The sequence below is a fragment of the Pantherophis guttatus genome, chromosome 1, assembly GCF_059756535.1.
Source record: "Pantherophis guttatus breed Tessera chromosome 1, ASM5975653v1, whole genome shotgun sequence".
In the NCBI taxonomy this organism is placed as follows: domain Eukaryota; kingdom Metazoa; phylum Chordata; class Lepidosauria; order Squamata; family Colubridae; genus Pantherophis; species Pantherophis guttatus.
In genome coordinates, this window is record NC_142063.1 from 316,703,891 (window position 1) to 316,721,944 (window position 18,054).

The 18,054-nt window shown below is 37.1% G+C and overlaps 1 protein-coding gene across 5 annotated transcripts in view; it reads right to left on the reverse strand.

Annotated features, from left to right (window-relative positions):
• Positions 1-2,411: 2,411 nt before the first annotated feature.
• XPO1 (exportin 1) overlaps positions 2,412-18,054 on the reverse strand; it is a 71,839-nt gene continuing 56,196 nt past the window's right edge. For all 5 annotated transcript variants that reach the window (XM_034427295.3, XM_060692620.2, XM_087883303.1 and 2 more), the window contains 11 exons: positions 17,879-18,035; positions 17,550-17,713; positions 17,152-17,286; positions 16,112-16,295; positions 14,692-14,798; positions 13,724-13,918; positions 9,325-9,493; positions 9,035-9,169; positions 8,782-8,941; positions 8,595-8,691; positions 2,412-3,447 (listed from right to left, as the gene is read on the reverse strand). In XM_034427295.3, coding sequence (XP_034283186.1) covers positions 3,301-3,447; positions 8,595-8,691; positions 8,782-8,941; positions 9,035-9,169; positions 9,325-9,493; positions 13,724-13,918; positions 14,692-14,798; positions 16,112-16,295; positions 17,152-17,286; positions 17,550-17,713; positions 17,879-18,035 — 1,650 coding nt within the window. In that variant the 3' untranslated portion in view covers positions 2,412-3,300. The remainder of the gene's footprint in view (positions 3,448-8,594; positions 8,692-8,781; positions 8,942-9,034; positions 9,170-9,324; positions 9,494-13,723; positions 13,919-14,691; positions 14,799-16,111; positions 16,296-17,151; positions 17,287-17,549; positions 17,714-17,878; positions 18,036-18,054) is intronic.

Sequence of the window (18,054 nt, forward strand, 5' to 3'; positions counted from 1 at the left end):
TCAACCATGTAAGTCCTCACTGCAGGCTGAAATGAGAGCCCAGATGCAGTTCTTCCATTTTTGAGATTAAGTCAGGTCAATAAGGACAGGCAAGATAAATCTAGCTCCTCAGAATTTTCCTCTTTGGACGTGCAGATTTATGGTATCAAAGAAAATACTTAAAATACTGCATGTTCTCAGTTCCTTTGATCCAGAAAATATTAACAGGACCAATTTGGAAAATTGTGAGACAACTAGTAAAATGCTACCGTAGTTTTATTAGTAGTAAATATATATTTACATTAGTAATATGAAGAATCTTTTCATTCTACGTTCTTATCTAGGGAATAGGCATTTCTTTTGAAGGATCAAAATAAATAGGACATTAGACTAGATGGAGGCATTATGCTTTAGTATTGACTGAAAGTCTTCTTCCCTATATAATTCCTTCAGATAGGAGTGGCTTGCTGTCCAACCAGGCAAAATGGAGACAAATGGGATGGGTCCACCCCAATTGTGCCAGCAGAGGAGCCATGTTAGGACCACTCAGTGCAGATGGGTTGCCCCTGCCATCTGGATGCAGGACCAATGCTCCTGGACAAATAAGACACAGGGACAACTCACTGCCGGTGGACAACAAAGGGGGGAAGGTATAATATTTGCAGCAATTTATTATACATAAAAATAACTTGGCACTTGCAATTTTAGATACATATTGAAAATGATTTTAAAAGGTAGTTTTTAAAATTGTAATGAGGTTTAATTAATTATAGATTGTTTATTTTCCTTTTTAAAATGAAACAGACCTTCTCTTTGGTATCATTTTTAGTAATGAACATGAGGGATTGAAAATACATATAAATGACTACATAAATTAGTGCTTTGACTGAAACTTCAACCATAGAATGTTATAAGCCAGTGACAGCAAGCAGCTGTTCACTTGTATTGTTTGGATTTAAAGTTTGAATTGTAAATCTACCTAAAAGAGTACAAATCCAGATTTGGGGTCCTCCAACTTTATAGTGAAAAGAGCGCTACCAGAGCCTTTTTTCGGAAGATAGCAGGCAGCATGGAAGTATCAGTAATCAATACTGAAAGCCAAAATCTGAGAGCCTGATAGTACAGTGGACTAAAGCACTGTTATTAACATCTGCTGCTTGCAATTACTGCAAGTTCAAATCTCACCAGGCTCAAGGTTGACTCAGCCTTCCATCCTTTCAAAGGTAGGTAAAATGAGGACCCAGATTGTGGGGGCAATAAACTGACTTTGTATAAATATACAGAAGTATGAAGGCTATTGCTTAACGCATTGTAAGCCGCCCTGAGTCTCCGGAGGAGGGCGGCATATAAATTAAAAAGCAAAAGCAAAAAGCAAAAAGCTGTGCCTGCCTTCTTGGACTGCCTTTTCTGCAATTCTGCCTCTTTGAACAAAAATGTTGCTCAGCCCACACTTCTGATTGAGTGTCTCCTCACTAAGAGAAAAGTGGATCTCTGTGTGTGTATGTGATGATCTTGGAGGCCACTCCTGGACATCACAAAGCAAAAAACAATTTGGGCAGAGCCAGCAGAAGCACGGGAATGGCTTATGATACACCTGTAGGAAGGAATCTTCCCCTTTTTGGCCCTTGCCATGTTGAATTTTGAGAAGCACCAAATCAGGGTGGATTTGCATCTATTTCAAAAAGACTGTGAAAAGTGATACTCTTTAAGAGCTTTGCAGGAAAGGGTATTATACATCTGCACAGCTCTGCCTGTACTCATGTAATTTGCTGGCCTTCCCTTCAGGGTGTATGTTTATATCTGATTTATTTACCTGATCAGCAGGTAATCACTGCAGAGTAGCTGAGTGATTCCTGCTCTTTCTGAGGATTAGAGCAGCATGTACCCAGGGGTGGGTTTCACTTACCTTTGCTACTGGTTCGCTCGCTCGCGTGCCACTTCTGCACATACACAGATCATATTTGATGACCGCCGGGTGGGTGGAGCCTCCCGTCGCCACTGCCACCGGTTTGCCGGAACTGGGGCGAACCGGTAGCAACCCACCACTGCATGTACCTTACTTAAGTTCCATAATTAATTAAACTTTATTACAATTTTTAAAACTCTATCTTTTAAAATTGTTTTCAATATGTATATAAAATCATAACATCTTGCAAGCCCTGAAATATGTTTACATATAATAAATTGGTGCAAAATGTTACCCTTTCCTGCTTTGTTGTCCCACGGCACTGAGTTATCCCCATATCCAGTTGGCTGGGGCCACTTGTCCCACATCCAGATGGCAGGTTCAGGGTCTGTGCAGTTGTCCCATTCCATGCTATGGATTCCATCAGTCAAGATGATAGTTTCTACAGTTCTTCCAGATCAACATTGAAATTTTCTTCACAATGATTAGAGCATTCCAATGAAAGAATACAGCCACAAAAGGAAAATAAATGTAAACCAAGTTTATTTTGCTTTTTAAGTAGTGTTCTTAAAGCACTACAGCATGGTAAACAATGTAAATTAGTAGAAGTCATCTCAAAAGCCAGAGTTCTTCTTTAATGAGCTTGTTAAAAAGATGCAGCCTATTCTAACAGGATAAATATTTTAACCATTTCACTTCGAGTTAATGAAGGCTCACAAATGAGCAACACTCCTCATTGAGGAAAACAAAAAGCTGTTGTCGACAAAGCGACAGCACACACACAAAAACAAAAGAACTGTGTAAAAATAACTAACTGTACTGTGTTCCCATATTTTTCCAAGTTGCTTTACAATGGGATGATATGCACATGATCTTGCTGCAAATTTGCCATATGACTTGCAAATATCAGTAGCCTAGCCTTATCACTTAGCCCCAAAGCTGCTCATGTCGGATGATGCAGCATTCATCTTCCTATTACTAACAATTAATTTGATGGATTTCTTTATTACCCTTTTTCTAGACTGCAGAACAGACTAGAAAATAATCCTTAATTAAAAGAAAAAAAAGTGTTTTAACTGGAAAAATGTTTAATTTTGCAATAGACTTTACAAGTTATATGTTTTGCCTTTTTTTACTCTTAGCCACAAAATGGGCATGAAGTGTTTTATTTTTAAAATGCCTTAATTTTCAACTTCATGCAAATCTAAATAAAGATGACCAAAACAAAAAGCTTAAACAATGGAAGGATATTTCACAGAAAATTTCTTATACAAAAACACATAAGAAAAAAGGGCCACTAGGTGACATCTTAAATTTACAAATTGGCATCATTTTGGTCAACAAATATCCAAGCCCTGTTTTCTTCTACAACAAAGCAGCTGTACAGAAAGAAAACAGAAAAACTGGTTATTTTTTTAATCACACATTTCCTCAGGAATTTCATGTGGATTAAGGATGCCAGGGACAGACATCTGAAGTTTGTGTTTTTCCTCCTGAGCCTGTCGAAGAGCTGTCTCTCTTTCTTCCAGGAATAAGTCAGATGTGTCTTCACCTGCAAATTCCTATGGAAATAAAATAATTTAGGAATTATAAACCCAGTCACACAGCAAATAATTTCTAAAAATAATTTAAAAAGCACTAAACATAGTCATTTCTCTTCAAATCATGCTGAAGTAAATTTTATTTAAACACAATATTATTTTAGATTATATCTTTTAAGCAAGTCTTTTTTAAATTGGTTCCTCTTTATTTATTGAATTTATATTGCTGCCTATTTGCCCATGACTCAAGGCGGCTACAGAATATAAAACCACATTTAAAACAATAAAAACTAACAAAAAGAATCAAATAAATTAATATAGTACAACGTAACAAAATCACCCCCCACCTCCCGCCCCGGCAACAGCAGATCACACGAGCCATTTAATGGGCTCCATCCCATTCTGGGTTCCCCAGGCCCGCTGGCAGAACCAAAAGTCTTCAGCACCTTCTGGAACAGTATTAGAGTGGGGGCTATTCTAATCTTTGGGGAATGATGTTCCAGAGAGGGAGCCACCACGGAGAAGGCCATTCTTCTTCTGGGTCCCACCAGGTGTATTTCCCTCAGGGATGGGACCCGCAACATTCCCTGCCTCCCTGCTCTGATGGGTCGGGTAGATGTGACTGGCAAGAGATGGTCCCTCAGATAACCTGTCCCCAAGCCATGAAGGGCTTTAAATGTGACAACAGCACCTTGAATTGTACTTGGAAGCAAATTGGCAACATAAAATTTTATGTTAAAATTCTTTCCTTTAATCCCAAATTTTCAAAAGCTGACTGAATTGATCCTTTTTATCATAGAATCACAGCATATCAGAATTGGAAGTAGTCTTGTTTATGTTTTTAGTATTTATTAAAAAGCTAAATAAGATATTTAATTGAAAAATTATATAGGTTAGTCCTTGAGTTATAATTGTAATTGGAAGCAGAACTTGTTGCTAAATACATGGTTGTACAGTGATATGTCACATGACTGCATCACTTAGCAACTGCAAACACTGCAGTCCCCATAGCTATCTAGTGAGGATTGTGGATCAATAACAGAGCACCTCCTCGCAATTTCCTGCCGGCTTCCAACCAAAGCCAGTGGGTAACTGGCAGGAAGTTAGTGGGGAGACTTACCTAAGCTACCTGCAACCTTTGCTGCTGCCTCTCCCATTGTCTTTGTTTGTGGAAAGCTCAGCTGTGAAATCTGGCCGGATTTATCCGGCTCGCACAAACCGGTAGCACAGGTGGCAGGAGGCTCCCCCCCACCCGCTGGGATATCATTATGTCCCATTTTTGACCCTCTGCGCATGAGCAGAAGAGACGTGTGCGATTGAAATGAGCGCGCGTGCTCACGCTCCCGAACCTGTAACGAACGTAAGTGCATTTCACCGCTGGCAGGGAAGGTTGCAAATCTCAATTACCTGATTGTGGGATCTGCAGCAGTTTTAAATGTGAGCTGGTTGCTAAATGGTCAGATTATGATCATGTGATTGTGAAAGTGCTGGGATGGCTTGAACTTTGAAGGCCAGTCTTAAGCACCACTCATTTAGCATCATTGTAACATCAAATGGATGTTGAATGAGTGGTTGTTAATCAAGGGTTACCTGTAAACAAATTAAAGGGCCAGACACATTTGCAACATTGAAAACTTTTACTGTAAGTTTTTGGAACTAACTATATAAAACAAATAGCTTTTTGTGGGAACCAAAATTATTTAGTCTACTTAAATTGTAACAGAGATAAAGACACTTCATTGGATAGTAGAGGGACTAGAAACCACTCCCCTTGCCAAAATGCAAACCTGCTCTTGTTTTTAATTAATATTGGATTTACAAAATGACTATAAATGTTATAAAATGCTATAACATTTGAAATATTAAAGGAGATCTTCAAAGAATGGGGCCATAAATTGGTAACCACAATATCAATAATATTAATAGTGATGCCTGCTTTTATGGATAGACTATGTTTAAAAGATGTTAATGAAGGAATGAGAGATGTGAAACAATCTTGCTTGAAAATGCTTAAAAAATGTATGGATTAGAAGACAAAGACATTTAAAATGGAAACAAAAGTGATAGCCCAAGAGAATGACCCAGCTGTTGCTAAGCAAGATGGTTTTAAATTAGTTTTGTCCCATTTTATGACCTTTCCAGTCACAGTTGTTAAGTGAATCACTGCAGTTAAGTTAGTAATATGGTCATTAAGTGAATCTGGTTTGCCCAATGACTTTATTTATTTATTTATTTATTTATTTATTTATTTATTTATTTATTTATTTATTTATTTATTTATTTATTTATTTATTTATTTATTTAATATTTGTATACTGCCCTACTCCCGAAGGACTCAGGGCGGTGAACAGCCATAATAAATACAAAGACATATAGAAGTTAAAAACTATTAAAAAACAGATTAAGTAATTTAGGCTCAAAGATTAAAACATCCAAATTTATCTAAAAGAGATCTAAAACCCGATTTAAAAGCCAATTTAAAAGGGAGAGTTAGGCCAGACCAGCCTGTTGGAATAGAAACGTTTTCAGGGCACGGCGGAAGATGCGTAAGTCTTGGATCCTTCGTAACTCCGGGGGGAGCCCGTTCCAGATGGCAGGTGCCCCCACAGAGAAGGCTCTCCCCCTGGGGGCCGTCAGTCGACATTGTTTGGCCGACGGCACCCTGAGGAGTCCCTCTCTATGGGAGCGAACTGGTCGGTGAGAGGCTATTGGTGGCAGGAGGCAGTCTCGTAGGTACTCTGGTCCTGAGCCATGGAGCGCTCTAAAGATAGTAACCAAAACCTTGAAACTTTGCTTGTCAGAAGGTTGCAAAAGGTGATCACATGACTTTGGGACACTGCAACCGTCATAAATATATGCCAGTTGACAAGTGTCTGAATTTTGATCATGTGGCCATGGGGATGCTGCAATGGTCATGTGAAAGGTGTTGGTTATCACCTTTAAAGTGCTCCATGGCATAGGACCTGGATATCTTCGAGACCGTCTGCTGCCACCAACGACCTCCCACCGACCAGTGCACTCCCACAGAGAGGGCCTCCTCAGGGTGCCATCGGCCAAGCAATGTAGACTGGTGGCCCCCAGGGGGAGGGCCTTCTCTGTGGGGGCATCTGCCCTCTGGAATCAACTGCCCCCAGAGATACAAAGAATTCAAGACCTTGGTGCCTTCCGCCGTGCCCTGAAGACCTTTCTTTTTCAGCAAGCTGGGCTGGCTTAACACTTTTTAAAATGTTTTTTAATATGTTTTGTTACTGTTTTTTTTTTAAACCTGGGGCCAAACTTATACATATCTTTTAAAATTGTTTTTAATGTTTGTATTTATGTGTTTTTTTTTTTACCTTGGCTGTACACCGCCCTGAGTCCTTTGGGAGAAGGGCGGTCTATAAATGTGAGTAATAAATAAATAAAATGTGAGTAATAAATAAATAAAAAACAGTCATAAGCTACTTTTTTCAGTGCCATTGTAACAAATGGCTGTAAGTTGAGGACTACCTGTATTAGGGTATGCTTGCTGCTCCTAAAAGAATTTTGGATGCACCCCAAATTTGTGGGAGAAATGACCAAAACAATGAAAACTGAGAACACTGAAAACTGGCTAGATGGGAACTCTGTTAAATAGTATAAAACAATAGGAAAAACCTATCTCCCACATCATATCATACATAATAATACTTTGAAAGAGATCTATCCTTATAATATTTCGGGGCTTATTACGGAAACAGTACAGGAGTCTGTAAGTTATATTAATTATCCAATAGCCTAGAAACAGACACTAAGACAGAGGTCTCCAACCCCCGTCCTTTAGCCTTTCAGAAACAGGCCACTGAAGTGGGTGAGTGCGCAACATACCCATTTGCGCGAGCAGTGGGTGACCATGCGCACTTCATTTTTGCACCAAGGGAGCTGCGTGCTTGCCACCACACACACAGAACCATCCCCCTGGGCTAGTCCACAAAGCCGAAAAGGTTGGGGAGCTCTGCACTAAGACTTTGCCTGCTATACTAACACAATTATATATTACCATTAATATTTTATCCTGCATGTTGTTCTTGTTTTTTGAAAGGATGAAGAGTTCTCTGGTAACATTAATACTGTAACTTATTTTCATATTAAAGCAAATAATTTTGTAAGATGCAAAAGAAGCTTGTGATGCTCCAAATTAATTTTTTGCAAGATATGAAAAAAGTGTATTTCATCTGATTTTATTAATTGGGTAAATAATACTCTACCCAATAAATAAAATATTAATCCAGCCCCTCTGGATAGTTACTAAAACACTTATTCTTTTAAAAATCCAGCTTGTTATTAAATCACAGGGCTAGAAACAGAGAAATATTCTGACAGAATGGTAGAATATGGAGCCCTTACAAACCAAAACCTCAAAACAAGAACTGGATTAGGTATAGATTTGACAAACTTTAAAGACTATTTTATTTACTGGGTATAAACCAAAAAATCAAGGAAAGAAATAAATGGCCCAGCCACAGACATTGCAGATAAGCAATAAACAGTGCCAGTCAAGGAAGAAACAATGTCCTTATAAAGATACCATCAAGGAAGACACCAAACCCCAACAAAAACTAACAGAATAAACTATTATATATAAAACAGCAAACACCACTCTCCCATGAATTATTGATGTTACCAAACCTGGAAATTAAAGCATCCAATTTAAGAATACCAACAACCTAACAGTTCAACCTTGAGCTACACATATTCTCAACTATTGGAACACCTCAACTATATTAAATTACTTTTGAAGACTTCTAGCCACTCATTTCACACCTCCAGCAAAGAAGAGTTCCATCACTTCCTGAACTGCTACTTAACCATTAGGAAACCCCTAATGGGGTTTTACCTAAATGTTAATGAGAACCAAATATATTAAGATACTTCATGCACATCATGTATGTGGAAACATTATTGCTTGATCTAAATAATACAAAGTCAGATGATGAATACAAGATCCATCTAAGAACTCAAGCTAACTCAGGAATTTAGAAGATGGCTATATTTATTGATACAATATTTGCAAAACTTATGAAGAAAGTTCAGTGCTTCAAAAATTTAAGTCTACCATCTGACCAGGCAATTTTGCTCACTGGGCATGAATAATTTCTCTCCTTCCTATACAAACACAATCCAATACACATTAATAAAATCAAATATACCTTTATTTGTACTAGGAAGTCCCGAAGGTGTTCCTTGAAAGCAGGAATATCCTGATTTAAACTGAAGAGTCCTGTTACAAACAGTTTAACCTGTGCACTAACACAAACGAAAAAGTCAAAGGAATTAGTTTACATGACGGCTGCATGCATATAAATTCTAACTTGTGTTTGGAAATTGAGCACTTACTCTTGTAGATGAGGAAATGCAGATTTAAGAAGATTAGCAACATACTCCTGAATAAACATTTGATTGCTTACTGGATTTCCAGGGTTTAAAGGAGTACTTATTTTTCCTTCTTCTACTAAATTGAACATGTATGCAAGAATTGATGCATGCATCGTCAAACCTGGTTAGAATATATAAATTAGAGTTAATATTTGTAACTGATGTAGGTTCTACTTGTAGCGGAATTTTTCCCACCTCAGAATTCAACTCTTACCAGCAGTATGAGATGTATCTGTTACAACAGAAAAAATGTGCTGAAGAATGTCACAGAAATAAGTTTGATAAAAGCTCTGGGCAGCAGCTTCTTCTTGTGCAACGTTTTGTAAAAGTGTATAAAGGATCTGAAGGCCTGGAAAAAAACACAAAAGCAAAGTCATTCTAAAATGTTAATGTTTGTTGGTAATTACATTTTGACAATATTTGAACAGATAACAGATGTAAAAAAGTTGCATATCTACATGCTTCTAAATCATGATCATTTAGATTAGGATAAAGCATATTCACCTGTATCTGCAACATTTCTCATTGTATGCTTGAAAGCCCAAATGATAGAATCCAATACTAGCTTGAACTGTGCAGGTGGAATGGCCAGGAACGCTGGAAAGCAATGGGAGTTTACTGCTTGTAGTAATAAAAAAAAGTTTGTTCTGTGTTCAGGGTACTCTTCAAAGTCCTAAGGGAAAAGAGAAACTTTTACATGCAATTCCAGAAACTTCCTTACTTGTAAATTTTTATTCTGAGTCAGACAAGTAACTTCTTCATTTTATGACACTATTGAAATACACAAGTCAAATTTTCGAATGCTTCTCCAGAGAAATAGCCCAGACCTGATTCCCAGACCAGGGTAGAAAAACATCTCAACCTCCAAAACTCATCAAAAACAAGTAACAATTTTCAAAATGGAGTTAAATGCCTTTCCTGCAAAGAAATTGGTACAGGTAATCCTCAATTTACGACCAGAATTGAGCCCAAACTTTCTGTTGCTAATCAAGACAGTTATATGAATTTTGCCCCCTTTTACAACCTTGTTTACCATAATTGTTAGGCGAATCACAGCAGATAATAAGTTAGTAACAGACTTGTTAAGTGAATCTGGCTTCTCCGTTGTGTTTGCTTGTCAAAAGGTCACAAAGGGTGATCACATGACCATGGGACATTGCAACTGTCGTAAATATGAGCCACTTGCCTAGTGTCCGAATTTTGATCACATAACCATGGGATGCTGCAATGGTAGTGTGAAAAACTGTCATAAATCTCCTTTTTAGTGCTGTTGTAACTTCGAACAGTCACTAAACGAACGGTTCTCTAATATTCAGGAATATAAAATCAATATACATTTGTAGAATTCAAAAAGTGTCATACCACATTGACTTTCTGAAGCACACAACCTCTAATAAATAGTAATATTTCTCAAGTATCTATCGGGATGTGCGTCAGATAGCTTTTGTAAGTGAAATGGAAAGCTGCTGAAGTAGTTATTCTCAAAAATATCCCCAAGTCCTGAAAGGTCTTTGCAGTTTCTAAAATCCTGTACAAAGTAAAATTCATTGCTCTTCTGCATTCCAATTATGCTAGTTCTTCACTTATAAGCAGAGATTAGGGCAGGAAATGATAGCAGTATTTGTCTTTTCTCTTTAACTTCAATGTGAAGGCAGGGTGAAGCCTATGGTCATGATTTATTTGAAAATTGTTTAAGATATAAGAAAAGATGTCTTAGCTACAAAATCCACCTGGTCAAGACAGTCACCTTTAAGAATATTGTCACTGGCATTAGACATTTCGAGGATAAGCTAATTACTGGTTCAAATAGCAAAGCTGTGAGTCCTACCAATTTAGATTCCAGGTAGACTATCTAGCAACTCTTATTCAGTTTATACAAGTAGTTCTCAACTTACAATCATTCATGTATCAGCTGTTCACAGTTACAATGGCACTGAAAAATATGACATTCAACTAGTCCTCGCTCTTACGAGTGTCATATCACCGTGGTAAAAATTTGAGTGCTTTGCAACTGGGTGTTTCAGCATTTTGGGGGCACATAATTTCCATTTGCTAGCTTCCAATGAGGCTTCTGACAAGCAAAGTAAATAGCAGAAGCTAGATTCATTTAACAACTGCAATGATCTGTTTAACAACTGCAGCAAAAAGGTAATAAAGTTGGACACAATTCACTTAACAACCACATCACTTTTCAACAGAAGTTCTGGTTCCAACTATGGGTATTAAGTTGACTACCTGTAATAAATTCTATTGTAAATTGAGCAGAAAATGTACCTCTTTCCCTTTACATCTGTGGTAGGTCTGGATTCTCAGGAGGCAAAGGGCAAAGAAGCAACCAACCAACCAAGGAAAGTTTGGTCAGGAAAAAGGGAAAAATTACCTGCAGTAAATAGAAGTACTGACTCTAGATTTAAATCTAAATCAGGCCAGGTCTGGCTTGTACTTGAAGACCAATAAAGTACTCTTATGCTATAGATTACACTGAAGAATTTTTTAAAATCTCATAGAAAGATAATGGCAGAATATATGGGTAGCCCTTGACTTATAACCTCAAACCGAACAGGAATTTTGGTTATAAATCATTGCAGTCATAACTTGGGGCACCACGTGATTGAACTCGATTGTACGACTGTTTATGATAGCTATTGAGTCAGTCACCCTGGTCATTAAATGAACCATGTGGTCAGAAGTGCAAACCAAGTTTTTATTGGTTCAGACTCAACCCTTCCAAGACCGAGTGGCTGTGGCTACCCGCGTCCCGGTATAGTCAGCTGACGCCATCGCTGTCTATAGGGGGTGAATCTCTACCCCCCACAGAGAGGGCTCGCAATCTGGGCGTCCTCCTGGATGCACGGCTGTCTTTAGAAGAGCATATGACGGCCGTGGCCAGGGGGGCTTTTTATCAGCTTCACCTGATTCGCCAGTTGCGTCCCTTTCTGGACCGGGATGCCTTGCGCACAGTCACTCACACCCTTGTTACCTCCCGGCTGGACTACTGTAATGGTCTCTACATGGGGCTCCCCTTGAAGAGCACTCGGAGACTCCAACTGGTCCAGAATGCAGCCGCGCGGGTAATTATGGGTGCAACCCGTTGCGCCCATGTAACACCTTTCCTGGGCGAGCTGCACTGGCTCCCAGTGGTCTTCCGGGTGCGATTCAAGGTGTTGGTTACCACCTTTAAAGCACTCCATGGCTCAGGACCTGGGTACCTACGAGACCGCCTTCTGCCACCGATAGCCTCCCACTGTCCAGTTCGCTCCCACAGAGAGGGACTCCTCAGGGTGCCGTCGGCCAAATTATGTCGGCTGGTGACACCCAGGGGGAGAGCCTTCTCTGTGGAGCCCCTGCCCTTTGGAATGAACTGCCCCCAGAAATACGCAAGATCTCTGACCTCCGAGTTTTCCGCTGTGCTCTTAAGACCCTGCTCTTCCGTCAGGCAGGGCTAGCTTCATAAATTGAGTTTTAAATTGGAATTCTTAAATTTTTGGGTTTTTTAGTTAATTGGCCTTAAATGTAATACTTTTAATAATTTTTTTAATTTAAATTGTGATATTTGTATTGTGTTTTTACCTGGCTGTACACCATCCCGAGTCCTTCGGGAGAGGGGCGGTATAGAAATAAAATTATCCTTATCCTTATTAATTTCAAATGGTTGTTAAGCAACCAGTCCTAAGTCAAGGACTACCTGTACTATTGCCAAAAAGAATTACATGGATTTATTTATGGCAAAAACTCATTTATGTTGGCTTAATTACAATAAGACACAGAGGCAGAGATTCATGGCTGATGGCAAATTTAGAATTGTATACTGAAAAATATACCTTATTTCATTTCATTTTTCAATAATTAACACTACTCTCCAATTATGTATTTGTTCATTTTCCTCTTTAGTGATGAATTTAGCAAGAGATTTTGGAGTTGTTGGAAGCCACAACCAAAACTGTTTGGATTAATCAGGTCATTTTGAGGCATCAAACTATACACCTCTAATTGAGGGGGATGATCCAAATGTTTCCTAGAATTTTGAGAAGGAACTTAAAAGAAACAAAGGTTGTGAGAAGCAGTTCTTAGTGCAAAGAATAGAAAGTGATTGTAAGTGGTTTCAGAAATTGAGAGATCCTTGAATGATTGAGAACATATTAACTGAATCATTAAATTTAGAAATTCTAATTAGTGTTAGAATATAAGTGCAGAAAGATATGAAGAAAAAGTCTTCTGCACTTGCAAAATAGGGTTTAAAAAAGTCTCTGGGTGTGCCCAATCCATGAGCAGAGGAAGTCAGAAAAATACTTTAAGGAGAGTAGTCATAATGTAAAACATGTAGTGTCATATTCTGTTAACGTAGAAAAAACACATTAAGTTAGGATGCAAAGGACATAGAAAATAATAAAATTACACATGAAATTGACAGGATGAAGGGGAAATAGAGAAAAAAATGATTACTACCCTGTTTTCCTGAAAATAAGACATCCCCTGATAATAAGCCCAATCGGGCTTTTGAGCGCATGCGCTAAAATAAGCCCCCCCCCCCAATATTTAAACACAGAGCTGGAAATCAAGTAAGATGGCAAGAGGTGCCTCATCTTGCTCCACGTATCCCAAAATAATAAGACCTCCCCGAAAATAAGGACACATGCTTATTTCGGGGGTCAAAAAAACATAAGACAGGGTCTTCTTATTTTCGGGGAAATACGGTATTATAGTTGGTTGCGCCATCACATTATTAAAAGTTGTGGGAAATTAGCCTATCTAGGAATAAATTTGGAATACAATGAAACCAATACAGAATTCCAGCTCCGCTACAAAAAAACAAACCATTGTCCTTTACTGAAAATTAGTCAGACCAATGTTTATAAGCTCTCTCCCTATAGCTATTTTTAATGTTTAAAAGTCACGGAATTACCTTATTAATCATATTCAACGTGCATTCAAAGACAGCATCAAATATCTGAGGTATTTCAGCAGTAATGTGCCCCCCCAATTTGTTTACTATGATAGCCATTGTACTAAGCACTTCTGGCTCTCTGGCAGCTGGAACATTCCTCTGGTAATCAATAAGAACGGCATCCAGCAAAGGTGGGACAAAGTTTTCAGCTACCTAGAAAAAAAAATCAACAAAGAAGATTAACCCAATATTTCCTAAAGTTTGAACTGTTTGCATAATGTGTTAAATCATATAAAAATATTGAGAAAAAAAAAATGCCAAAATGATTTAAGTAATGAACTGTTTCAGACAAATTTCTATTTCTCACCTCCATTTGCTTTATTTCTGAGGGTCTTATTTTTTAAGGAAAAGAATTGGGAAAAGGAAATAAACTTCCCTTTCCCTATGCAATGGTCTAAAATCAAGATATCCCCTCCCCCATCAGTAAAACATCATAAAGGCAGTTGTAATATTTGTTCTCAGCAGGGAAAGATGGTGAGACAATAAAGGAAAAAAAGTGTTATAAGATCCAAACAAAGCAGCACAACTGGGAACATTCTGCTGGAATGTTTTGAGTGAGGTATGTGTTCCAACAGAATAAACATGGAAATATTTTAATAGTTGATATGCAGATGGGACTAGCCTTTTGTTTTCCATACCAAGACCATAGCAGTTGGTGAAGTGCTGAATACTACCATATCTTATTTGTTTGGCTTTAACTGTACTTAAACATGTTTTCAGAAATAATTCCCATGGTAATTTTTTTAAAAAAAGTTTAAGCTACTACCCCTCTGGTTTTAGTGTCTGTTACTATTGCAGTTCTAGTGTCTAACACTCAAAGTGGGTTCCCAAGGTCAAGGTAAATCTCCTACTAGGGTTAATGTTAAGTCAAGATTGTGTATGTCATCCTCTATGTTTTAGTAGTTTATTAAGGTCATTGCACTTACCATCTGAGGATCATTAGATCTGCTCACCCAACCAGAAATGAGTTTTAAAGTTTCCCTTTTTACTGTTCTCATACTTCTAATCAGAGGTTGCTTTGTTACCATTTCACCTGGAAGAGTTTTAAGGTCAATTACAAATCAAGAATAGCCTTGGAGGAGCAAGTTGATTTAGAAAGTTTTAGCCCAGCTTTTCAAAAATCAATAAATTAAGGAATATAAAAGAAAACCCAGAACAAAATAATAATTATTAAATGCTATTCAGATTCAAGATGCTGTATCAGAAGGGTTACAAAATCTTCCTATATATAGTAACCTTTCTATAAAGACAGAAAATACCAAAAATCTACATGATAGCTTGGTATCTGCTAAGTGTATATATTATGTTGGTAGAACACAGGTGACCCAGGCCTTGATCTCTAAGGTATGATTACCAAACAAGCAAGCTCATATTTTTATAGTTACAGAAAATCTATAGCAGATTATTATAACATGTACATTCTGATTGGGTGTAAAATATTCTTTTTTTTTTTAAAAAAAAAGTTTTTTATTTTGAATACATTAAAACAAGACACAAACACACAACATTTATATACATATATATACTTTTTCCTACAGCTGCTTCGAAGTGATCCTTTCTTATTATTTACATCTATTTACACATATTTTAATTTTGTCTTATTCAACAATTGTTTTCCATCTTTCTTTATTTCGTCTACCTTGTACCATGATCTTCAGCATTCCCCCCCCCCACTCCTTTATTTCTCTTTGGGGGGTCTACATTGATCCTAGCTATGATTAAGTACATAAGTTGAAAAGCTTTGTGCTGGGTTCTTGGAGAACTAAAAATGGTTGCTAGACTTATTTTTTTACTGTCATAGGGGGATGGAAGGGGAAGATTATTTAAATAATCTTAATTATTTAAATAATTTAAGTTCAATTTCATTTTATTTTGGGTCCACTCATAGGTTTTTGGAATGAGGCCCAGGTTTGCTGCTAAGTACAGAAAAAAATAGTTTCTCCCGTTTTATGCTCAAATGAGTTTGGTGCTTCAAACTTAAACCAGGGTTTTATTGTTAGGTTAAAGTACTATTTTCAATGAAGACATTATGCTGATGTGTCTTAAATTACCAATATGATTTTATATTTAGCATTTATCTTTACAATGTATGAAGCTATTTAGGTTCTGCAACAATTCATCTGGTGAGATCATATTCATGTCAATGAAACTTACTCACCCATCACAAATTAAGCAGATCATACCCACAATACAACCCACTTTTAAACTTGCTCTTATTACCTTTACTCAATCATTCCGTGATTTGTTTTAGATTTCTCTTACAAAGTCTAGTTCATTTGTTTAACATGATAAATAACCAAGTAAGAAGATGTAAAATATTATTGTAATTAAAGCAGTTGTTCTTACCATTTGCTTGAATAGCCGCAGAAATGTTTTCACTTAGGCACTTATACACATTCAGCATATCTAAGTAGATTCTTCCAAGCTGAATCACAAATGGATGGCCAACAGCTTTACATGCCCTCACATTAGTTTTCAGGATACTCCCCAACTGCTTAACTGTTTCAGAGTCTTTAAGAATATCAACATTCTGTTAAACAGAAATTTGTGCATTTAGCAAGAAAGCAGCCCTTCATCTAATAGTATATAAAAGTTAGTATGTTTCTAGGAACAATTCAAGATACAGCTTTTGACCTTTAAAGCCCTATGCAGCATGGGACCAAATTACCCCAATTACTTCTGCCTGTCCTAACAGATCCAGCAGAGGGGGCATGCTGCAGGTCCCATTGGCTAGGAAGCTTTACTCAGCTAGTCCTAGGCAGTAGGCCTTTTCTGCTGTGGCCCCTGCATTATAGAATATTATTCTCCCCAGAGTGACGCTAGCTTTATCCCTTTTAAATTTCCAGACTTCCCCCAAGACCTGGTTGTGTCGTCTGGCTTGGGGACCCCAGGGGACTGGTGAAATATTGTGTAATATTGCTTTTCACTTAGTATTTTTATTTTTGAACTTTTTATAATTTTAAATTTTTAGTAATAATAATAATAATAATACTGTTTGCATATATGGTTTTTAGCTTTGATGTACACCATTCAGAGTAACTTGTTTGTGAGACGGTTGGCCATTTAAATATGACAAATAGGTAAATAAATAATCTTGAATGCAACAGTTCCATTTCACTTTGTATACAGACAAAAATATTTGTAACATATATATTTTAGTACAGAGATGAACCACCCAATATTAATTATTTAATGCACGGAACAGTTTTATGTTTTGATTGTGCGCAATACACAATAATAAAACAATTCCCATAAAATACTTGCTGTTCATCAAATTTTTTCTTGAAAGGAAAACAAATCACACCCAACTTAATCTTCACAAGAAATCAACATTTTCTGAAATTATAATCATGTCTGCAAAGAGTATACATATTATGAACTCTTACTTTTGTAGCTTGTTGAATTATGCTGTCCCATACTTGATTAGGGAGTAACATATATTTCTCTATCAAATGCTCTTGTACTGTCTGGTCAGTCTGAGCACCAATCATATATCCAACTGCTTCATAAAAAGTATGCACCTAATTGAAGAAAAAGTATACTAAAATATGTAATTCAATATATTTGGAACTCAACAATAATTTCACTAAAACCATTAAGTTACAAGTTTCAAATCTTACATTTTTTTTGTTTTAAGACTTTAGATTTCTATGGATGCACTGTTCAGTAAAGAATACATCCAAAAAGTATATTCTAGATTTAAAAAAACCTGCCTTATTGATGCCCATGTGTTTGCACATCCCCTTATTTTAGGTATTTTTGCAATATTATAACTTGGTATTACCTGCTGCGGCTGAAGATCACAAATAATTGTGTTAATATTGTTCAGGATTTCATCAATGAATGGCATTACTTCTCCAACTTGAACTTGAACGAAGTGCCTTCGACATTTTTGTGCTATTTTAATAAAAGTATCACAAGCCATGTCCTGGACCCCATCATGAGTTTCTAAAGAGAAAAATTAGAAATAGTTGCTGATATAAGAATGTTTTGTGAAGCTATTTCCCAATTGTTTATATACCCATCTATTATGATATTTAATAGGAAAGCAGTAACTGTTACTGGTTTTAACATTATTATTGCACAATCCAAATTAAATTCCAGATACGTTACCATGCATAAATTCAAATAGCTTGTTGACAACAGTCTTCAGAAATTTCCAGTGGGCTCTCAAAAATCTTGGATATTGTCCTACTATGTACATTATATTTGATGCAATAATAGCTTTATTATCTTTTCCTCTTTTTTGCTCACAGAGTCCAAGAAGATCCTACAGAAACACAAGGTTC